General features: G+C 51.1%; 1 protein-coding gene across 16 annotated transcripts in view; it reads right to left on the bottom strand.

Annotated features, from left to right (window-relative positions):
* Positions 1–24088, bottom strand: part of AKNA (AT-hook transcription factor) — a 61086-nt gene that overhangs the window by 20877 nt on the left and 16121 nt on the right. For all 16 annotated transcript variants that reach the window (XR_012424441.1, XR_012424440.1, XR_012424435.1 and 13 more), the window contains 11 exons: positions 22505–22888; positions 18241–19307; positions 16709–16783; positions 11110–11266; positions 10212–10366; positions 7179–7238; positions 5020–5147; positions 4318–4525; positions 2565–2731; positions 2266–2463; positions 871–1117 (listed from right to left, as the gene is read on the bottom strand). Coding sequence is in view for 10 of the 16 variants with exons in the window: in XM_045373709.2 (XP_045229644.2) it covers positions 871–1117; positions 2266–2463; positions 2565–2731; positions 4318–4525; positions 5020–5147; positions 7179–7238; positions 10212–10366; positions 11110–11266; positions 16709–16783; positions 18241–19307; positions 22505–22775 (2733 nt within the window). In the remaining 6 variants the exon portion in view is untranslated. Of the gene's footprint in view, positions 1–870; positions 1118–2265; positions 2464–2564; positions 2732–4317; positions 4526–5019; positions 5148–7178; positions 7239–10211; positions 10367–11109; positions 11267–16708; positions 16784–18240; positions 19308–22504; positions 22889–24088 lie in introns of those variants that run through there.

The raw sequence follows: 24088 nt of genomic DNA, 5'->3' as shown, positions 1-24088 counted from the left end.
CTCCCAACAGCCAGGCCGAGGAGTGAGGGCTCTCAGGCCCTCAGGCCTCAGCACAAGAATCTGGCTACCAGCAGGGACTCTGCACCCCAGGAGGACCCTGAGCAAGTCCTGCCTCCCTGAGGAGTGGCAGCCAGAGCCCTTGGGAGAGACACGGCCGTGGACAAGGACTAGCAAGGGGAGAGGGAGAAAGTCATATTTCCAGTGTCTCCTGGCTCAGGCCTGGAATACTATGGTCTTATCTGAGTGGAAATGCTCAGGCCCAAGGCATTGGAAAAACGAAATCATCAAATATGTACATACAGGTCCTACCCACTGGGTTTAACACATGGCACAAAGAACACAGAGCAACACAGGTGCCTGCCCTCGCTGAGTTCATGTCTAGTGTAGAGAATCCTGACCATGGGCTCATTAGGACTAGAGAAGCGTGTGTGTGTGTGTGTGTGTGTGTGTGTGTGTGTGTGTGTGTGTGTGTGTGTGTGTGTGTGTTTGCACGCAAGTGCACAGGCATGCATATATATGCATTATTCTCTGACAGTCACACTTCCACAGTGGTCTGTGACCTTGCAGCAGTGATGTCTGCTCTAAAGGGCATAGAACTAGACTCTCCAGCTGTGATGGGCAGACTCAGAGAAGTATAAGCAATGGGTTCCAAGCTCTCAGAGGAGGAACAAGAGCTCTGGAAGAGGGACAGGTTTGGGGGGTGACACTGGGCATAAGTCCTGCATGTCAGGTGGGATTTTGGCTGGCAGGGACAGGAGCAGCAGGTATTCCAAGAAGGAATAGCACAAGGAAAGATCCAGAAGCAGAAAGTTGAGAAGACCCAGCAATGACCCTGAGGTTCTGGGCCCATTCCCCCATGCGGAGACTTACCTCCAGGTGGGGCCCACAACCTTGGTGCAAAGGCTTCTGTGGAAGGCGCTCAGAGATGCCGCTTCCCTCCAGGCTGGTCATACTACTTTGGTGGGACGCTGCAGACTTGGTGCCTGGAGGGTGGGGTGGCATGCCAGGGCCTGGAGGGGCTGCCTCAGCCTTGCCCAGGCCTGACATGTGCCCGTCTCTAGCCAGGGGTGTCTGGAAACCTGGTGGCTTCACAGATAGCATCTGCTCCGTGGCCTCCCTGGCATGGGAAGAGAAGACCTTCCTTGAGCTCTGCCGGGCAGCCCTGACACAGGGGTTGGCCTGTCCTGGGAGCCAAGCAGCCCAGGGCACAGGCTCTGGAGTCAGACATCCCTGGCTGTCCAGCCTGGTTCTGCCACTTTCTAGCTGTACGACCTAGGGCAAGGCACTTCCCCTCTCTCAACCTCACTTTTCAACTGGAAAATGTGGATGCCAACAAAACCCACCCAACACACCAAAGAGGAAATGCTAAAGCAGCAATTCCCAGACTTAAGGAGTTCGCATACCACCTTCCCTATTTCAGGCATTTCCATAAACTTCCATCTACTCCAAAGATTTTAGATCACTATTCAAAACAGAAGATGTGACAAACAGAAACTAACTTTGAGGATAAATACAAGAAACCTGAATGTTATCATATACTAGATAGATCCATTTGCCTGCCAAAGGCTCTAGGCCTGAGGCCTGCTTATGCGCTCTCACGCTCGCTCTCTCTCTCTCTCTCTTTTTCCACAGAAGTTCAAGAGAGGCATTAAAGACACACAGCACTAACTGAGACTTTCTCCTTGGCATCATTAGAAGGTCAGAGAGAAAAAGAGAATGATATTTTTTTCTTGTTTATTTTATTTTATTTTATTTTTTGAGACAGGATCTTGCACTGTCACCCAGGCTGGAGTGCAGTGGCCCGATCTCAGCTCACTGCAATCTCCGCCTCCTGGGCTCAAGAGATCCACCTGCTTCAGCCTCCCAAATAGCTAGGGATATAGGCGTGTACCGACATGTCTGGCTAATTTTTGTATTTTTTGTAGAGATGGGGCTTTGCCATTTTGCTCAGTCTAGCCTTGAACTCCTGGGCTCAAGTGATCCACCTGCCTTGGCCTCCCTCAATGCTGCGATTAAAGGCATGAACCACTGTGCCCAGCTGAGAATAATATTCTTTAATACTGCATGTGTCCTACTGAAAATCATGTCCCACACTACCCAAAATCACTTCAAGGGCTATCAGTGGTATACATTGCACACTTGAAGAGGCAGGACAGGCAAGCCATGTCTAAACCGTGAAGTGCTGTCTTATTCACTCTGACAGTGATCACCCCTGTGGTTTTAGGGTGGAACCAAACATTCTGCAGGAAAGGCTCAGTGACTTACTCCAGGGGAGCCCCATGACTTTTCTCAGCCTGCACCAGGTGCTGCTTTGGGAGGACCCTGGTGGCCTCTGCTTTCCCTGGAGCTGCAGCCACCCCATCAACTTCTAGGGAGTCACCTCCCCTCTCCTCCTCCTCCTCCTCTCCTTCTTTCTCCTCCTCCATTCTCATGGCTTCCGGGAGAGATTTCACACTGAGGTACCTGCAAGAGAACACACAGAGGGGCATGATCTCTGCCCAGTGGGGGACAGCCAAGATCCAGCTGCTAGCCAGACACCCCGGTCAGGTCCAGGTGGCACTCACCGCTCCATGAGGCCATGGTACACTTGTTCCATCTGCAGCTCCTTGTGCCTGAGTCGGGCCAGGGGGTCCTGTGGCCTGTCCTCCACCTTACTGTTGCCAGAGCTCACCTCCACATTTATGTGCAATGGGCGGGGGCCAGCGCTGGCGGCGGCAGTGGTGGTAGCAGGCTGGGGTCAGAAAGATGAAAGGACAGAGATTCAGCAGATACTTAAATACCACTTTTAAGCACCTGCCTCCTGCCAGGCTCGCGCTGGGAGCTGAGGGGTAAGAAGCACATTAGACTCACTAAGCCCACCACCCTTTTATGCATGTGTAAACTACAGAGACTGGGCTGTGTGGTCTTCGATACTGGCTGCCATGAATAGAGCACCTACTGTGTGCCAGGCACCATACAGATATCAGGTCACAACAATCCCACCAGTACCTGAGATTATTACAAACCATTTTACAGACAGGTAGCTAAAGCTCAAATGATTTGCCCAAAGTCAACAGAAACCAGAAGCAGAGTTGAGATTTGAATCTAGATTTCCTGCCAGAGTTAACTCTTCTGACCCCCATCCATGCCAGTAGGGCCACCCCAGCCCCCTGCAATACCTTCACTGCAGGAACGCAAGGGTCCTTCAAGATAATGTACTCAGGTTTTCTCCCCATTCTTGTATGTAGTGGCACCTGGTAGAGTTTTCCTACCCTCTAGGCCAGAGCACAGCATAAGATTTTCCCCAAACCATGGGGCCAGCATGACTTCAGCTGTCAGGGATGTCCTACCAGCGTCCCACCCTACCCAGCATGCCAGGCCCTCTTTCCTGCTCCCATCCTCAACAGACAAGTCTTTGCAACACAGGCAACAGGAGTTGGGAGGCATAGAGACCCCACCACTGTCATCTGTGTGAACGCACTATACTCAATTTGCTCATCTGCAAAACGGAGACAGTGATTGCCTCTCAAGGGGTCATGGTGTGGGCCAGAGAGCCTTCTACAAAGCCCCTTTCGTGTAGGGCTCTTGTCTAGGCTTCACCCCATCATCCGTGCAGTACTACAGGCTAGAAACCTGGAGCCATCCGTGTCTTCCTTCCCTCTCACGGCCACTCCAAGTCCACTCAAACATACCTTCCCAACCTCTCTCAAGTCCACACATGCTTCCCCATTTGCCCTGCCACCTCCCCATCCTCAGACTGGCCTACCCACAAGTCATCTTATGTCATCCCCTGCCACAAAATCCAGCAGAGTTGAAGGCCATGCTCTCTATGTGACCCACAAGCCCCTATGTCATGGGGCTCCTGCCTGCCTCTCCAGCCACATCTCAGACTATTTTTCCCTTCTCTTCCCATACTCCAGCCACAGGGCCTTTGTACAGGCTGTTTCCCCCACTGGATAGGTTTTCTCTTTGTCTCTAGTAATTCCTACTTAGCCTCAGGTCTCATTTAAACATGACCTCTTCAGGGAAAGTTTCTCTGACGTCCTCCTCAAACTCAGTCATGTTACTCCTCCTACTCTCACAACCCCATAATTCTCCTTCAGTGCACTGATCAAAATTACAACTAAATCACTGGAACCAGTTCAACTCTACAGAAAACTCTGTGAAGGCAGAGGCCACCTTCCCTGCCACCTCCCATCCCACTGAATCCCTACCATGTGTCATGGGTCCTGGCATATGGCACACACTTCATAAATAAGAAATATGTACTGAAGAAATGAATTAATGAAGAAATGAATGCACAAGGGAACAGCCCAATATGGTTGAGCCAAGAGGTACCTCAGGGCAGGAGGTCTTGATGGCTGGCATGGGGGCTTGTCTGGAAGGAGCAGGCAGGTGTGTTGGCTGGTGGAGGCAGGGCAGGGCTGGGGTACTGTCCAGAGCTGAGTCTGACCCGGGCGGCTCAGGCTCTTGCTGGGTCTGGTCTATGTGTTCCTTCAGCTCTTCCAGGCAACTTCCCAGACGGTATATCTCTGCCTCCAGCTCCCTGGAATGCAGAAACATCAGCACCAGGAGCCCAAGATGGTAGCCACATCAGGCAGGTCCAGGAGCAGAGTGTCAGAGCAGAGACTCCAGGGGATGCCCCCTTAGGGTCCATTTAATATCAGCCTTTAGATGATGGTGAGAACTCAAAATAAGCAAGATGAAAGAAGGTTCCACTGGGAATCAGGAGGCCTCAGCCCAAGTTCCCTCTGCCTTCCACAGGCTGTAGGACTTTACAGAAATCCCACCCCCATCTAGCCTCAGTTTCCCCATTAACCAATAAGTGTTTCAAGGCATCTTCTCAGCAAGTGGGTTCAAAGGGACTCAAATCTCAGCTTTTCATCATGCCACCATTTGGATGTGTATATTAATTAGGATAAGATTTCTCTCTATTCTCTTGTGTACAAATTATAAGGACAAAGTGCCTTCCTCCTGGAGGTGAGGGACCCCAGGGGCCCATCCCATCTGTCCTTCCAGGCCTTCCACCCCAGCAGGTACCTGCCAGGATCAAATCTTCCAGGTGTCCCCTTGGAGCCAGCAAGCGGCTGGGCAGGGTGTTGCTCCCGGCAGGCCTTCAGGTACTCCTCCTCTAGGGCCGCGTGGGCAGCCTTCAGCTGCTGGAAGCCCTGAAACCAGACCAGGCCAGGAAGACTTCAATGCTCAGCCCGTGGGGCCTGTCCCTGCAGACACAGTGGATGAGACAGTTTGCGGGAGGCCATGGGATGCACCTGGGCCCTTGGGTTCATGCAAGATACAGGCTGAGGTTGAGATCTCTGGAGGCTGCCTGCCCTGGAGAGCGGCCGTGGTCCAGCTCTCTGCCATCAGGCTGGCACAACAGAGACACAACTTAGAGCCTTGGCACCAGCTTCAGAGGGCACCAGCCCTTCCTGCATAGACTTACAAGGACCCCAATGTATCACAAACTGTCATAGCTGTCACAGTGTCAAATATACTCTCACCGTATCTCCATAAGGACCCTCTACTTGAGAGACTCTGGATCCTCATTCTTGATTTGCAAAACTGTGGGTTTCAGAAAATTAGCCACTCTTTTCCCAAATCCTTATAGGCTATCAACACAGATAATGTTATCATCACCATTACATTATTGAGAATATTTACTGAGCATTGAGACTCTGGGCTAAAGCACTTTGCATTTATTTAATCTTCAATATAATCATAATGAGGGGTGATTTATCATCTTCATTTAAAAAGGATGAAACTGAGGCACAGGGATGTCATTTAAGTTGGTGAAGGTCATGGAGTGAGTGAGTTGTAGAGACAGGATGTGGGCCCAGGCCCTCTGGCCCCAGAGCCCATGGTCCTAGCAATTCTGTTAGGCTCCCGTAGTAAACATAATCACGGGCAATACATGGCTAAAGCTGCGGCAACTGGGGTTGGTATCACTGTCTTACTACCTTCTGCATCCCACTCAACTCTGAGGACAGACTGAGGCCAAGGACAACCTAGAACCCATTCCCTGGTCACATCTAACCTTCCGACAGCTCTCAACTTCCCTGCGTATGGGGGAATTAGAACAGAGAGCAAAAAAATGAATGGTTTTAGTTTACAAGGTCCTTGGTCATCCACTGCATGATATTACATGATACACATCACGTATTTTGTGATTGGAAAGTGTACGTGACATCTATGTAACCACACAGGAAAATACTCCCGCCATAACATTTTTTTAGAAACTAGGTGTGTTGCATTTGCCTCTCCAGACCTTCTCTCAGCTCCTGTCCCACCCTGCTCTGTGCTTTGAGCATCAGGGCTGTCTACCTGCTGGCTTCTGATTGGGTCTGTCTAGTGGGAGGGACCTATCAGAGATCACAGGGTGGGAAGAGAGAGACTTGAGAGTGGGTACAGCTCCCAGCTAATGCTACTACCTGGGGATTCCCCAGTCTTTGCTGGGTCCCCTGATGCTGTCCACACCTTTGCTGACAGTTCTTTCCTCTGATGCCTACACTCCCAGACTTGAGAGCTGCACCTGTTCCTTACTGGGACCCTGGCTGATGCAGCAAGAATCTAAATTGTATTTATCACTGCAGTTATCTAAAACTCCAAATTCCAAAGGAAATACACCAATAAGGAATCTATAAAGGGTCTCTCCCCCAGCCCCCACTTTTTTTTTAACCTAGTTTCCAAACGTTTGGCAACCATTTTGTAATTTTTTTTAAAGGCAATAAAAAAGAAAAGGCCTTTTTCTGCTTGCTGAGAGGCAGGGTAATTTGTGGAAGGTAGTGCAGGGCAGTGATTATGACCCTGGATTTGAAAGGGAGACAGACCTGGCTCCAGGCTCTGCTACCTACTAGCTGTGTGGTCTTTGAGTAACCCCTCTGAGCTTCAGTTCCATCCTGGTTCAATGATGGTGATAACTGTAACTGCTTCACTGGGTTTTGATGATGATAAAATAAAATAACATACTCTAGGGTTTACCACAGTCCCTGGCACACAACCATCCTTGCTTAATAAGCAGTAACTATTGTGATATAATGATCGTTATCATGGGAAGCTACTCAAGAGCTGTTTGCTCTGAAAGAGACACTGTGTCTGGGATTCTCTTTTCTGTCTTGTAGCAAAGGAGGCTTCAGAGACAGAGCCATGGGAGACAGTGGTTGTCTGGCAGTTCCACGGGTGGCTCCTGAATTGGGCAGTACCTTGAGTTGGTCCTGGGGCATGAGACGTCCTGCCTGTATCAGTCTTTCAAAGGACTCCACCTGGACATTAGGAGGGGAAGGAAATACGCTCCATTAATCCAGTCCTGCAGACTCCCACACCCAGCCACATCCATGCTTTGGTAAGAGGAGCTGGGTCCGTCCTCAGGATGTGGGGTTTCTGCTAAGCATGGAGAGGTGGGTGCTGGGAACAGCTTCTACCACCAGCCCCAGGCATAGCAGCCTTGAGAAAAAATCAAAGTGGAACCTGCAGGAATTTACTGACAACAAAGCAAGTCACTCGTGTGAATCAAGACTAATGCAGGATATTTACTGCAGCATGAACAGTAGGGCGGGGACAAGAAATAGCTTAAATGCCTGTCGGTGGAATAGTATGCAGCCATCAATAAGAGGAAGGTACATGTGTATGTTCTGAGCTATTAATACCTCCAAGACCTATTTTTCAGTGTCAAATCAAGGTACAGGGCAATGTTTATAGTATGCTACCATCTGTATAAAATATGTGACGAATAAAAAGGAAAACGATAAATACATTGCTTATATATGATATACTATCTCTAGAGGAATTCAAGAAACTAAAATATAAATTGCTTCTGGGAAGGAGAACTGGGTGGCTGGAAGACAGGAATGAGAAGTAGATTTTTCTACTACACGTCCTTTGCATCCTTTGAAATTTGAACAATGTGAATTCGTTGCCTACCCAAAAATAAATATTCAAATTTAGGACTTCAAAAAGTCAAGGTACAGTAGCTTATGCAACCATTTCTATAAATGCAAGTGTGTGCACTGAACGTTTTTGCATGGGTTGGAGAAAATATTTATTTTTTGCTCAATATGCCCTCTGTACTGTGCAAAGGTCCTTATCATGGGTGTCTGTTACCTGCTCAAAAAAAGTTTCATTACAAAAAAAGGCAAGGGATGATATATTCAGTTTTAAGAAAGTTCTAGATCAGTGTGAAATATAATATAGAAATGTATATCATGTAATCATATATTGTATAATTTTATAATACATAAAATAGAAATATAGTGTGAGCTACACATTTGAAATTTTCTCATAGCCACATTGAGAATGTAAAAAGAAACAGGTAAAATTAATTTTTTATATTTTATTTAGCCCCAAATATCATTTCAACATGTAACCAATACTAAAAAAATAGGGAGATACTTTGTATTTCTAAGTCTCTGAAATCCAGTATGTGTTTTATACACACCACAGCATGTCTCAATTCAGAGCAGCCCATGTCTCAACAGCCACATGTGGCCAGCAGCTTCTGAATTGGATCGTGCAGCACTAGATATGAGGGGTCAGCTAAGGCCCCAGCTCCTGCTCAGTGTGATGATTTGACATTGCTTTATTTTGTGGACAACACATAGGACGAAGAAGAAATGTGTCTCCGGCTACGGAACCAAGAATGGTGGTGGCAAAAGGAAATGAAGCCTGGAATCCCAGCACTTTGGGAGGCTGAGGCGGGCAGATCACCTGAGGTCAGGAGCTTGAGACCATCCTGGCCAACATGGTGAAATCCCGTCTCTACTAAAAATACAAAAATTAGCCGGGCGTGGTGGCGGGTGCCTGTGATCTTAGCTTCTAGGGAGGCTTGAGGCAGAAGAATTGCTTGGACCAGGGAAGCGGAGGTTGCAGTAAGCCAAGATTGCACCACTGCACTCCAGCCTGGGCGAAAGAGCAAGACACTGTCTCAAAAAAAAAAAAAAAAAAAAGAAAAAGAAATGAAGTCCTTGTATGTGCTACTCCAACAAGGATTAACTTTGAAAACATCATGGTAAGTGACAGATGTCAGACACAGGACAAATATTGCATGAATATATTGCTATGAGACGTCCACAATAGGTGAGCCTATAAAAATAGGAGGCAGATGAGCAGCTGCCACAGGCTGGGGGAAGAGGGAACGGGGAGTGGGAGTGACCGCCTAATACAGATGAGGTTTCTTAGTGGCTCATGAAAGTGTCTAAAATTGACTGTGGTGACAGTGGCAGAACTGTGAATATACTAAAAACCACTGAAGCACGCATACATTTTAAATGAGTCAACTGCGTGGTATGTGAATTATATTTCAATAAAGCAGGGGAGAGAAGGGGAGATGGGAAGGGAGAGAAGAGAAGGGGAGAGGAGGAGAGAAGAGGAGAGGAGAGGGGAAGGGAGAAGAGGGGAGGGGAAGGGAGAGGAGAGGAGGGAAGGGAAGGGAAGGGAAGGGAAGGGAAGGGAAGGGAAGGGAAGAATACAATGGTGGTGCTTCTCTGAAAGAATTTGTTTTATGGGCAGGGTGGTGCATATAACTATTGCATTTCTCTTTTGGCACTGGCAACTAGGAAGCTCAAAGCTAAATGTGTGACTCTAATGTGCTTAGGGTCCAACAGAACATTTTATTTACTCACTTCACATACTTTACTTTTTTCTACCCTTACTTCCTCTCTGCCCCTGTTTCCTCACTTCTGTTTTCAGAATGTGGCTAAAATGTATGTATTTTCATAAGGTACTTTAAGCCACTTCTGGAGTAAAGCCAATGTACAGTTATAAACAGACCTGCAAACAATTCATGGTTACTTGGACTGCTGGATGAAGATACAAAGACCCTTGAGAAGTAACTGGGAAGTGATTTATTTAATAAAATGAACTAAGAAAATGAGGCAACTTATCCTGAAGAGGAAAAGGTAGAGTAGAGATTCTATTACTCTTCCAGAATCCTGAAAGTGCTCAGAGTTGCCTGGGAGCCAGCCTAGAGACACTTCGAAGCACAACTGGAGGGATTTTGATGAGATGCATTGCCAAAAAGGAGGGTGAAACCTAGCACTGGTGACAAGGAGGAGGCTGGAGCTGTGTGGCCTCTAAAACCAGGGAGGGGCTCATGTTTTGGGGATGGCTGAGTTAACTTGGTGCAGAGGCAGGGGAATGACAAGTGAGACTCCCAGAGCGCTTCTCACCCAAGCAGGCAGAGGTTCTGCGTTCTCCAGGTGAGTTAAGTCTCTCAGGGGCAAAGCTGGGAGTCCACTCACCTTGGCCAGGAACTGCTTGGCCTGAGAAGCCAGTGCCTGGGTCTGCTCTGCTGAGGACTGGTCCTCGGAGATGCCCCGGTTCTCTGGAAGCCACCCCAGGGTGGGCATGCTGGTGAGCGAGGAGGGGCTCAGGTCTCCTCGAGCTGATGGCCACCCTGGAATACACAATTGCTGAAAGCTGGAGCCAAGAACAGTCCTTCCAGGAGCTGAAGGACTGAGGCTGAACGTCAAAGCCACCACCTCCATCATCAAGTTACAGCTCAGTCACCATGTGCTATCTTCACATCAGCCCCAGGAAGTGGGCTGGGTAAAGCATTGTCCCCCATTTACAGGGGAGGACAAGGTGCAGATCTGCCCCAGGTCACACGGCTGGCTGCAGCAGAGCTGTGCTAGGCTTCCGGGTTCCCAGTCAACAGCGTGGCCTCTCACACAGGGAGACGTGAGTTCCAATCCAGACGCTTCCCTTCAACAGCTGTATGAACTCAGCCTGTCCTCACCTCTCCAAGCCTTGATCCCTTTGGCTGTCATGGGTGTGACAACAGTGCACACCTCAGCGGGTTATTGTGGGGATGAACTGAGGTCACATGTGTCAAGGCTCAGTGCAGGGCCTGGCTGAGATATGGGCTCCCCAGGGACAATACTCTATGTCTTCAACTCACCCAGGGTCACCAAGATGCCAAGTGGCAGGGCCAGGGCTGCCCCCAGGCTGCTGTGGATCAAAGCAGGACACTTTCCACATCTCTGACCCTTTTGCGTCAAAGTACCCAGGGTGGGGCCTTGCCTCCCTCCTTCCCCTGGCCTGAGGCCAGTGCCATCCCCAGGGTGAACCAAGTCAGCCCCACAGAGCAGAATCCCAGACAGAAGGAGCCTCCAGCTGCGGCTCTTCTCCCGGACTCACCTGAGGCCGCAGAGGCCTGGGGGTCCTCAGCCGGGCCCAGCCACCACTCTGCAGAGCGGGGCTGTGGGATGGTGAAGGACAAGACCTTGGTCCCTTGGGGCACCATTCCTGTGTGGATGCTGTGGCTGGGCTGGGGTGGGTCAGAGAACAGGTTCACCTGTGGAAGCGGGGAGGCACAGCAGAGCCAAGTCAGGGTAGGGGCAAATCCACCTGAAATACCTCATCTTCATTCAGGAGCTCAACACACATGCCCTGTAGTAATAAATACCATCTTTCAGTGCAGCCCTTGGCTGGGCCAAACATAGGTGAAGAACTACGTGCCCTTTCATTTACTCTTAATGGTGGTCCTGAAAGGAAGACAGGGTGGGGACCCCAACAGCCCATTATATAGAAGGAAAAACTGAGACACAGAGAGGTTATTAAGTCACTTACTCAAGATCCCCAGCTGATAAGTCCTTGGATGAGGATTACAACACTGCTCTATGTGACCCCAATACCTATGGTTCTACTATTAACAGTAATTTTTTTATTAATAATGTATGTTATAATTATATCATAATATACCATATAATTATTTCTTAACAAATATAAGCATTTCCAATAATTATGTTGATAATAATAGCAACCAATAGCTGTTTGAATAAATGAGTGAACCAGCAAGTGAACAAACTAATCTGCCATTGGTAGCGGATCTCTATCATTTGAGGACAGATTTAAAACATGGCAGCCAGCCCAGCTGGTGAGGGAGCAGTCTGGAGTCAGGCAGGTGACCAAGGAAGACCTCTTGAAGCTCGAAAGCAGAGGGAAACCACGGGCTGTTCAAGAGCTTACAGCAGAGTTGAGAGGACTATGTTCTGTTTGTGTAAAGAAGGTTTTATTGAACACAGCCATGCCTGTTTGTTTATGTGTTGTCTATGGCTGCTTTCACACTCTGGTGGCAGAGTTGAGTAGTTGTGACAGAGACTATATGCTCCACAAAGCTAAACATTTTCACAATCTGGCCCTTTACAGAGAAAGTTTGCCAACTCTAGCTTAGCATGTGGGCTCTGCAGTCAGAGCCCAGGTTCCCGCCCAGGCTCTACCACAGCACACCTCTGAGTCCTAGTTGGCTTAATAACTTTTCTGCACATGATATAAGTGCTCAATAAATAGCGGCCACCACCCTGACATTCATCACCATCATCATCACCACCACCGTCATCACTACTACCACCACCACCATCACCATCACCATCGTCATCACCACCACTGTCATTACCACCACCATCATCACCATCAGCATCATTATAACAATCATCATTATTAGCATCACCATCATTCACCATCACCATCACTATCACCATTATCACCAACACCATCACAATCATCACCACCACCATCACCATTTTTACCATTATCGTCATCATAACTATGACCATTACTACCATCACCATGATCGTCATCGCCATCATCATCTGCACAGCCACCATGGAGACAGGCCCATGGAAAAGCAACACCCCTTAGTGGCACCTGCTCATCATGATGTTGGGGGGTTATCTTAACTGCCCCCGCTGCACCAAGGTCAGGAATGAGCAGTTTAGGGTGGGCCCGGTGGAAGGGGATCCCTGGCCCCCAGGCCAGCAGCCTCTCTTGCTTAAGCTGTATAGGTCCTGGCTGTGGCTGAAAAATCAACTCCAAGTGTGGCATGGTCCCCCCCGCCGCCTCCCCCTCTTTCAGGCCCAGCCTCCCCAGATGAGAACAAAGCTGGATTTTAATAATCCCCTCAGCCATCTGCTCAGACTCCCCTGTGGGGGCTTTCCTATCAGCACCCCTCTCCTGAGGTGACCCAAATCCCAGGGGAGGCCCAGCCCTCTGACGTGTTTCCCTCCCCAGACCCCTTTCTCAGCCTCAGGCCCCACCTGGGGAGTGACAGGGAACGGGGATAGGCCAGGGAAACCAGCAGGCCCCTTTGTTTCAGGGACCAAAAAGGAGTTTGAAGCAGAGAAGCCCAAAACCTGAGCAGATGCCCAGGCAGAGCCATGAGGTGGGGAGTGGCGGTGGGGGTGGCAGCATCAGCTGCTCGGGCCTGGCCCTCCCAGGGCCCATCTCCCTGGACACAGCCAGGTGTCCCGGGTGCTCCCCAAGGCCGGATTCACTCCCTCGGGGGATTCTGTAAAAGGTGAATCAGAATTCTGTGAAGGGAGGACCCGTAAATTTGGGAAACATTGGGTTAAACAAATGAATATTCTCTGCACAGATGGATTTCTCTCAGCCTTTAAAATGCTAATGGGCTTTATGAATAGGGCGGGAGGGGAGGAGGAAGAGAGAGGAAGATGTTTCCCCAACTCATCTGCATACAGAAACCTCCCCTTCCCCCCATCCCCACCCAGGGGGTTCTGGGCCAACTTGTGGCCATCAGAACACACTGAAAAAGGGTGGTTTTACATTATCTCCGTAATTCCTTCTAGGGTAATTTCTGGTCACCTCAGCTCTTCCAGATCTCTCTTCAGCTGAGATGGAGGAACAGGGGCTGGGGGGAGGTGGCAACATGGCAGCAAATGCAGTGAGATCACCATAAACCCTGGCCAGAGGCCAGTGTAGAGAACAGAGCCAACCAGTGACTCCTGACCAGTCCTGGCTCCCTGCCCCACAGCTGGGCTCCCTGGTCCTGCCCCAACCCCAAGGCTCCAGACCCATCCGTGTTCCTGGGCCAGGCCTCCCCGGCTACAGATCCCACAACTACCGAGTCTAGTTCTGCTAGAGTGTGGTGTCACTCGTGGGCTTCAGAGCCAGGCTGCCGAGTTCCAACTCCTGCTCTGGCACCTACTTGTTGAGTGATCTTGGTCAAGTTACTTAACATCTCTGTGCCTCAGCTTCCCCAACTGCAAATTATTTAGGACAGTGGTCCATAAACATCACCTATGACCATTCTTATTTCTATAACAGTCATCAATCCGCCTCATCCCTATGCCTCTCTCCACACCCAGTGCCAGGGCCTGGGTGCCAGGGCTTACCCACACTTGAGGAAAAGAACATCTGTTCTGGAATCAGGCAGATGTAGGTTTCAATCCCAGCTTTGCCTCTTGCACCAGCTATGGGATGTTGAGCAAACCATTCCACCTGACTGAACCTCAGTGTGTGTGTGGAGGGGCTCAAATAAGATGACCCTGAACCTAGGGTGGGATACCTGTTGCTGCTCAGTGAATGTCAATCTCCTTCCTATGGGTCCCCACCCACTGCTGTCCACCTACCCACCATGCCTAGATGGGGTGTCCAGTGCAACATCCCCAGCGCGGCTCCCTCCCAGGTGGGTCCAGCCCTCCGCCGTGGGTTCTGAGCAGAGTGAAGTGGCTCGGTGGGTCCTTGGGAGGTCTGAGAACTGCCTCTGAACTCGTGGGCTCTGAGCAAAAGGCTGTCCTGGGGTCTCTCCAGCCTTCAGGGTAGAGTGCACAGAGGTCCAGACGGAGTGAGGAAGGCTGGCCAGCTGGAATCTCAGCTCTCCTCAAGCCCCATGGACCCTGAGTGAATCCCCTCCCTGCTCTGGGGCTCTGTTCTCTTCTGCACATTGGAGCTGCAAGCCTGCCTTGTACTACTCCCCCAGGGCAGCTGTGAGATGGGGTTGGGCGGGAGGTGATAGTATCATCCTGCTTCCTTCCGGCAGAGCCCTGAAAGGTGCTCATACTTTGTGAGGCTGAGAGAGGGGTTGGGGGAGGGAGCAGAGCCCTCAGGCCAAGCAATAGCAATCATTTTTCCAGAAAGTGGGAGTGAGTGAGCTGACACAGAACCATTTCCGGCCTCTCCTCCTGTGACACCCTCACACACATGAGCCAGGGGTCTGGGTGCCAGCCAGGGCAGGGTGACCACACTTGGGGGGGACCCTGAGTCCTACAGGGTCAAGGGAGCACCCACAAGAGGAGGCACCCCAGCTGCACTACACTGTGTCCACCCCACCTGTGTCACTGTGGCTGACATACAAGAGGCCTAGCAGTAAACATCTTTATAATAATAATATTCCCTAACTCTTACGAAGTGCCTGCCTAGTGCCAGGTAAATGCTTTCTGTATACTGACTCATGCCCTTAAATGAGCGCAGGAGGAAGGGAGGAGGGAGGGTGGAGACGCTCCACGCCTTCAGTTCCCACCACTCCATGACCGTCAGCGGCCCCTACCCCAACGGGAGCCCCAGTTTCCCAATCTGTCAAATGGGGAAGCCGAGTGTTTGGGTCTGATGACCAGTCCCTTTCTCCCCGGACCTGCTTGGAGTCTGCAGCCATGAGAATGCGGTTTCCCCAGAGAGGATGACCTAACAAACCCCCTCCACTCCCTTTCCCGACTGCCCCGTCTCTTCCAACCCTAGATCTGGCTCAGCAGTTCAAAAAGCTGGAAGGAGACTACTTGGCTCCCAGGAGGAAGTCTGATTAGCCCTCTTTTACAGATGTGCCCGAAGAGGCCAAGAGGGAAGGGGCCTGCCTGTGCCAGGCAGCAGGTGTGGGGATGCAGGGGGACTCCTGGTCCTAGAACAGGCCCCCTTCCGTTTCCTCACCACAGTGGCCTCCTCCCACCCGCCCCGGAAGTGCCTCTCAGCATTGAGAGCAGCAGCTGTGGCGGGGGCGGGGTCCTGGAGCATGAAGGGGGGGGGGGGGGGGGAGGGCGGCATTGGGGCATCTGCATCTCTGCACCTCAGCTCTCACCCCTCCTCCACTGCTGCCTGATGAGGCAAGAGGAGGGCACAGCAAAAGCAGGAAGCCACGAGGGGCCGCACAGGTCCCACTTCCTGCCTCACTCAGGAAAGAGGAAGATGGAGAATTCACAGCCTCCTCCTAAGACGGGGTGGGGGCTGGGGTGGTGGGTTTCCCCTCTGCTCTCCTCCTGCCCCATACTCTGCCAGGTGAGGTTGTGGGGAGGGAGAAAGGCAAAGGTGTGATCCAGGAAGATTCAGGCCCAAAGAACAAGCACCAGGGGCTGAGCAGAAATTCCGTGTTACTCTTTTGAGGCTCACAGAGCCCAAGTAACTTCCTCAAGGTCACACAGCTGGTTAGCAATGGAGCCAGGAATCGAACCCAGGTGGCCTTACTCCCAAGCCCATCTAGAAGGAGAGAGAGTCTTATGAAATTCCTGGGCTCATGGTAGCTCAGGCCTGTAATCCCAGGAGCACTTTGGGAGGCTGAAGCAGAAGGATCACTTGAGCCCAGGAGTTCGAGACCAGCTTGGGCAACAAAGTAAGACCCCGTCTCTACAAAACATAAAAAAAAAAAAAAAAAAAATTAGCAGGGCACAGTGATGCATGCCTGTATTCCCAGCTACCAGGGAGGCTGAAGCGAGAGGATCCCTTGAGCCCAGGAGGTTGATATTGCAGTGAGTTATGACCATGCCACTGCACTCCAGCCTGGGTGACAGAGCAAGACCCTGACTCAAAAAAAAAAAAAAAAAAAGAAAGCCCAGGGAGGGCAAGGTCACTGCCCAAGGTCACAGAGGGACCTTGGGGTAGAAGCAAACTGGCGTTCCACTAACTTCAGGGCCTCAGTAGATGGAGGAGGCACTGGCCTTTCTCTAGAGCTATGGAAAAGTGTCATCTCCTCGGGGACTTGGGCCCATGCCTCCACCCCATCCCAGCCTGGTACCTTGGCCCCGAGGCGTAGCTGGTCGATGGTGTTCTCGGCCTCAGCGTACTTGGTGAGAAGCCTGTGGTAGTCTTCCTGCAGAAAAGGGGGAGCAACACGGTCATATGCCCAGGCACACAATGCACCCCTCCTTGCTGGGAGACCCTGATAGCAAACCATTCAATGGTGGGATCCAAGCTGAGCAATCTTCAGGCTTGTGTGCAACACAGACCCACCACGTTCAAGTTCTGGAGCATGAGAGGGCAGTGGGACAACTTTTCTACCTCCGTGACAACGAGTCCAGACTGAGGGCCTCTGGCTGGTTTACCTTGACACATGACCCACATCGCAGATGGCTGCCACGATTCTATTTATCCAAATGCCCTGCCCATCGGTTGGCTCTGTGGGGTGAGGCCCATATCTGTCTTTCCCCCTGCTGCGCTGTCGGTGTTTAAGCAGCATGTGCTTAAGAAGTACTTTCTTCAATGGCTAATTGAATGAATCATCCAAGAGTCCCGTGGCAGAAAAATAGAAGGCTTGAAAATCACTGTTCCACCTACTCAGTCACTTGCCTTAAACAAACCCAAAGAGCTTTATAAAAACAAGTCATTGCAGGAAAAAAGGAAAAGCATGTCACCTTTGAAGGATGTGAGGAACTGACTCCTTCTGAAAACGGGTCAGTAACTAAGTAACGAAGGACCATTATGGGTCAGTAACGGTAACAGTAAAAGGACAGAACAGAGCATCTCGCTGACCTTTCCCGTACAAGCAAGAACTTGGTAACCAAGTAGTTGATGAGGGACACTTTTACTTTTTAGCATATTTCCAGCAATTAATGTAGGAGTGAGAGCATTAGCATACTACCACTTTGTCACCCCAAATGAAAGACTAGACCAAGACAATGACCATCAGAGGCTGTCAAAATCACAAACAAGAGACCAGCAGGCATCCTGTGCTTGCTGAAGGAGGCACACAGGCCACCTATGATATGCTCTTGCCAAAACTCCCCACACCCGTGGAGCTCGCGGTCTGGAGGGGAAACATGACTATTTCCCTTGAAACATGATCACTTCAACAGATCATCCTTGAAACATGAGTACAATCACTGGTCTTTTTGAGCAAAGGGCTTAGGTCTATCTCAGGGCTCCAGGTATACCCTCCCTGCACCAGCATGGAGTTCCTAGCCCAGAGCCCAGGCCTCCCTACCCCAGCCAGCCTCTACCCCAGGGCCTCCCCACCCCAGCCAGCCTCCACCTCAGGCCTCTCCACCCCAGCCAGCCTCTACCCCAGGGCTTCCCACCCAAGCCAGCCTCCACCCCAGGCCTCCCCACCCCACCAGCCTCTATCCCAGGACTCCCCACCCCAGCCAGCCTCCACCCCAGCCCTCCCCACCCCACTAGCCTCCATCCCAGGGCTTCCCACCCCAGCCAGGCTCTACCCCAGGCCTCTCCACCCCAGCCAGCCTCTACTCGAGGCCTCCCCACCCCAATTAGCCTCCACCCTAAGCCAACAGGGGCCTTGGTGACACATCCACAGCCATAAGTCCCACTAACCTGGAGCTGATGGACCAGTTCAGTGGCTTGCTCAGGCGTCTGAAATTCTTGGGGTACCCTGGTGATGGGGTGGGCAGGAGGCGTGTCCTTTGCCAAGGCTGCTTCTCCACTGCTCAACAGCACCTCCTGCACAATCTCAGCTGGTGACTTGAAGATGAAGGGCCTGGCAGGGGCCTGAGGCTTCCTGTTGTGGCTTCTGGACTTGGGGGGACGGTAGCTCTCATCTTTGGGGAATCTCACCCGGGGCCCTACCTTGGAGAAGTCAGGGAGTGGGTAGTTCAACTGCCCCCGGCCATACTTGGGGGCATTAGAAGAGGAGCGGCCAGCCAGAGTGGCTCCCTGTTTGGGCAGCGGCCTGCCCTGCCGTGTTGACCTGGGCTGAGGATTCAGGGGGCTGATGGAGCCAATGAATCGGGAAGGGAGTGGCTTAGGTGACGTCTTTGTCTGCTTCCAGATGTGTTCCTCGGGCTGAGGGCAGGAGAATCTGGTCGTTTCTCTCCTCCATCTATCTGCGGCAGGCTGCGGACTCTGGGCTCGGGGAGCTGAGGAGTCCTGGAATTCCATGGGGGTTGCCAGAGCAACGCTGCCTCCAGTTCTGTCATCTGGGTTTAGGAGGTGGTGGCTGGGGCCCTCTAGTAAGGTTTCTGCCAGGGCAGTGGGCTGGGGGCCACCGGTCTCTCCTTCCCAGGTAGAATCAAGGCTGTCACTAGGGTGGTTGAGGCTCACTGTCCCACTGCTCCAGGACCTTGCTGGGCTGAGCTCAACGGATGGGTTGACCTCGGAATGTTCAGAAAGTTTGTCCCCACTGGCTTGTTCGCTAGAAGCCACCCAGCCCCTGGCCTGACCATGCCCAAGAGCCACGGGGCTGGTGTTTCCACGGCCCTCCAAGCTGAGACCAGCCTCATACCCCAACCTTGGGGAGCTCTCTCCAGCCTCCTCAACCTCCAGACTTCTAAGGGTCCCATCTGGCTCCTCTTCAGTCATGTCCAGCTGACGGCCCTGCTGGGGGAGCCAGGCGAGAGGCTCGTGGGAACTTGCTGGGCTGTCCACATCCTCTGCTTCAGCCTCTGGAAAGACAGGCCATTCACTTCTTAGCATATACCAGGTCTGTATCCACCATGTAACTTACCCTGTCACTTCAACTCTCTGGCTTCCATTTCCTCATCACATGGGGATGGAAAGAATCCCAAGGAGCCCCCCACATAGCCAAGTGCTTGTCTGATACCTGATCTGGTTGTCTCAGAGGTCCTTCAAACTCAAACCCAAACCCGGTCCCTCCAGTGTCTCCCATCTCAGCAGATGGCAACACCATCCCCTCCAGGTGTACAGGCCAGCAGCCTGGGAGGCGTCTTTGCCATCTCTCTCCTTCTAACCCCCTGAATCCAATCTGTCACCTGGTCCTGCCCCATTACCTCCTATAAAAATCGCAAACTCATCTATGACTCTGAAGTCTACCACCACTACCTTGGCTCGTGTCCCATCCTCTCTTGTCTGGCTAACTGCAGTCAGTAGCCACCTAACCATCTCCTCCGTCCTCACCCACATCCCCCATCTGAAAACTCATCCATGTCTTCCTGTGGAAGAAAAGCAGAACCTTCACTATGGTCCTAAGGTCGCTGCCACCCCGGCCCCATTAGCTCTCCTGATCCATCTCTCTCCATGGCCCCTCAGGCTCCCCCTGCTCCTGCTATGTGCACACCACGCTCCTCCCACCATGGGGGCTACGCATGTGCACATCCCTCTGCTGGGGGATTCTCTCTCCTCCTTGGCCTAGTTAACTCCTATCTGTCCTTCAGGCTCAACCTCTGCCTCCTCAAGGAAGACTTAGATCTCCCTGACTAGGTCAAGTTCTCCCTTTTACAGGCCCTCACAGGACTGGTTACCTCTATTTTGTAACACTTATCATAGCAGCTGCTTTCCATTTATTTGTGTGGTTGTTTCACTGACATGTGTGTCACCCCCTACACTGCAAGCTCTATGAAGCCAAGGATGCTCTCTGTTTTGTTCACGATTGGATTTGCAGTGCTGGTACCTGACACTATTTGTTGACCGAACAGAAGGAAGGAGAAAAGGCGAGCGAGGAAGGGAGGGAAGGAAGGAAGGAGGGAGGAAGATAAGGTATATAAAGTTCCCAAGAAGTAGACAGTTACTGTAATTATTACATAGTGAGTACTCAATAAATATATATCCATCCACCCACCCAGCCATCTATCCCACCATGCTTCCTCCCAATATCCATCCATCTACCCACCCATTCACCCATCCATCACCCACCCGTCCATTCATCCATGCATCTAACCACCATCCATGCAGTCATTGTTTACGGAGCACCCACTCTGCTCTAGACCCCGTGTTGACTTCTGCAATAGGTCCAAAGTTTCATGAGACACAGTTTGGGTACCACCAGGCATAGACTCTCTGTTCAGGCAGATGCACCTTTGTGTCACTCTCTACTCCCCCATGCTCTTTCCCCTACCCTTGACGCCTCTACATCTCTTAACCACTTAACATCTCCTTCCGCAAGTTACTCTTGCTTACAGCAACATACTTGAAACCCAGGGAGGTTACGTAAGTTGCCAAAGATCACCCAGTGGTTCCCTGGACCTGGGACCGAGGCCCCAGTCATGCAGGTGAGTCTGCTTCCACCACTAGGGGTCACGCACTAGGGGTGAAGAGGCCTGGGCTTTGGAGCTAGGGAGCCCTGGGTTCAATCCTGGCTCCTGTGACCCCTCACTGGGGCCACGGGCAAGCTGCTGACCTCTCTGGCAATCCACAGTCAAACTTGAGGCTAGTTCCTCCTACCTGACAGAGGGTGGTGAGGAGGGAACAAGAGAGGGCCAGACCCTGCCCAGCCCTGTGCCTGGCACATAGTAAAGGCACAGGACAGGGTAGCAGCTATTACATCATAGCAGGGGGTTACCATGTGACCCCAGGAAGAGATGCCTCTGCCCTGTCTACCCAGTGCATCTCAGTTGCCGTCCCTTGCTGGAAAGAGTGCTCAGAAATGGCTCCTCAGTGGGCAGCAGTGGGCAGTGCTCACTTTGAGCAGATCAGGTGTGTGAAACTTTGAGTAATGGCACAATCCGCTACCAGAGGAGGTAACCGCAACAGCCTGCGAGAGTCACAGGACCCTAAAACAGGGGCATCTCGCTCGTAATCTAAGCGCAATCACTACCATGTATCCAGCTCTGACTATTCTCTACGATATGATTCCTCTCATTTTATAGATGGAAAAAGCAAGATTCAGGCAGAAGGAACTTGCTAAGCAAAGCGAGGAATTTAGTCTAAGTTTGTCTGGATGCAACCAGAACATAGTTATTGTAGAAAACAAGAAATGCCAACATTCCCATTGCTAATTGGAATTTTTAAAAACCTTAAAAATACCCAGGCATGACGGCTCCCATCTATAATCCCAGCATTTTGGGAGGCCAAGGTGAGAGGCTCGCTTCAGGCCAGGAGTTTGAGACCAGCCTGGCCAACACTGTGAGACTCTGTCTCTACAAAAAATATAAAAATTAGCTGGGTGTGGTGGCATGCACCTGTAGTCCCAGCTCCTCGAGAGGCTGAGTTCTGAGGACTGATTGGGCCCGAAAGGTCGAGCCTGCAGTGAGCCATGATCATGCCACTGCACTCCAGCCTGGGCAACAGAGCAAGACCCTGCTTCAATAAATAAATAAATAAAATAAAATAAAAATTGGACACAACCCCAAGACTAAGTAATTCAAATTACCAGAGCTATGAGCAAATCAAGTGTGCAAAGATACATTAATGACATTCATCACTGCATTATTTATAACAGCAAAATCTAGAAACTACTAAAATGCCCAGCAGTAGGATACTGGCCGATTAACCACGGATACCCATGGAAGTCTAGGAATGACTTGTGGGAGAGGATTTGATGAACTAGGAAAATGTTCATATCTATTAAGTTAACCAAAAAGCAGGTTATAATGAAGTATGTAGAATACTGTTCCATATTCACATTACATTTGCATAACTCCACATATGGAAAACAGTGGTTATCTGGGGATGGAGTGGGACAATGAGTAATTTTAAATTTTACTTAATTTTGCGCCTTATATTTTCTGGTTGTTCTGCAATGAATGGTATTACTTATACAATTTAAGTTTTTTAAATTTTTAAATTATAGACTTTGTAGAATTTAATTGAAAATGTTGAAGCAACCTCCACTCCCTTCCCGCCTGCTAGAACATGTGATGTGGGGGACGGGACACCACCGTAGGGGGAGGGGTGTCAGTCTCACCTTCTCCTGAAATCTCTCCTGACTCACAATCCGGATGCCCATTGGGCTGCAGATGCGGGTCCCACTCCAGGGGCGGCAGGTGCTGCTGGGCCAGGCGGAAGTCCTCCAGGAGCTCGGGGCTGGTGGCATTGGGAAAGAGTCCCTCTTCTCCCCAGCTTTGTGAACCACTATCCACATCCCTCTTGTCCTCAGCCCAGGCCCAGTGCCGCCGCCGGGGACCCTTCCCCAGGCCAGGCTCAACCCAGCGGATCTCAGTCTCCGAGCTGGCCATCGGGGTTGGCCTGAGCTTCACCTGGGCCACTTCATCTTCAGGAGACAGAGCTGCTGCCAGGGGCCCCAGAGTCACCGCTGGCTCCTGTCGGCATCGGCCATCCTGCCTGTGCCCTGTCAGGAACACATTCAAGAAATATCATTAATTCTCCTGATTCCCTCTTTTATTTGGAACAAGAAGTTACCAGCAGAACTCTGGAATTAGCCCCGGTTCAACTCCTGGCTGCGTCCTCCCAAAGCTGTGTGACCTTGGGCAAGTCACTCTGCTTTCATTTTCTTCATCAATAAAGCTGGGATAATAATTCCTTTCTCCCTCCAGGGTTGTTTTTTTGTCTGCTTGTTTTTTTTGAGACAGAGTCCTACTCTGTTGCCCAGGCTGGAGTGCACTGGCACGATCTCAGCTCACTACAACCTTCGTCTCCCGGGTTCAAGTGATTCTCCTGCCTCAGCCTCCTGAGTAGCTGGGACTACAAGCGTGCGCCACCACACCCAGCTAATTTTTGTATTTTTTAGTTTCACCATATGGGCCAGGCTGGTCTCGAACTCCTGACCTCGTGATCCACCCGCCTCGGCCTCCTAAAGTGCTGGGATTACAGGCGTGAGCCACCATGCCCGGCCCCCTCCAGGGTTTTATAAACTAGATGAGACACACGATGAGGAGCCCAGCGGCCAGTGCACCGACCAACAGGTGTTGAATGCATCCTAGCTAGTGTTACTGAGTACTGGCTCTTCGTGTGGGCATGGGGCACAGGCCCTGTTCACTGGAGAACTGACGGCCCAGGAGGAAGCAGACGATCACCAGGCAACTACAAATCCAGGTGAGATGTGCCGGAGGAGGCACGGGGGCTGCCCTGACACAGGCCAGGGTAGTCTGGGGATCCCAGGTTAGAAGCTAGTTCCTCTGAGAATCTTCTCTGACCTCACTCGGGTAAGAATTCAGATTGAGAGGTGGGGGAGGATGATGAAAAAAGCATTCCAGGCCAGGTATGATGGCTCACGCCTACAATCCCAGCACTTTGGGAGGCTGAGGTGAGCGGATCACTTGAGTCTAGGAGTTCGAGACCAGCCTGGGCAACATGGCAAAACCTTGTCTCTACAAAAAATTAGCCAGGTGTGATTGTGCACACCTGTAGTCACAAGCTACTCGAGAGGCTGAGGTGGGAGGATCACTTGAGCCCGGGAGGTTGAGGTTGCAGTGAGCCATGACAGCACCACTGCACTCCAGCCTGGGCAACAAAGTGAGATCCTGTCTCAAAAGGAAAAAAAAAAAAAAAAAGGTAGCATTCCACTAACCAACATAATTGAAAACAGGTG

The sequence above is a fragment of the Macaca fascicularis genome, chromosome 15 (genome assembly GCF_037993035.2).
Source record: "Macaca fascicularis isolate 582-1 chromosome 15, T2T-MFA8v1.1".
NCBI lineage: Eukaryota > Metazoa > Chordata > Mammalia > Primates > Cercopithecidae > Macaca > Macaca fascicularis.
Note: the sequence above shows the minus strand (reverse complement) of the source record. Positions and strands in the feature narration are given on the sequence as shown.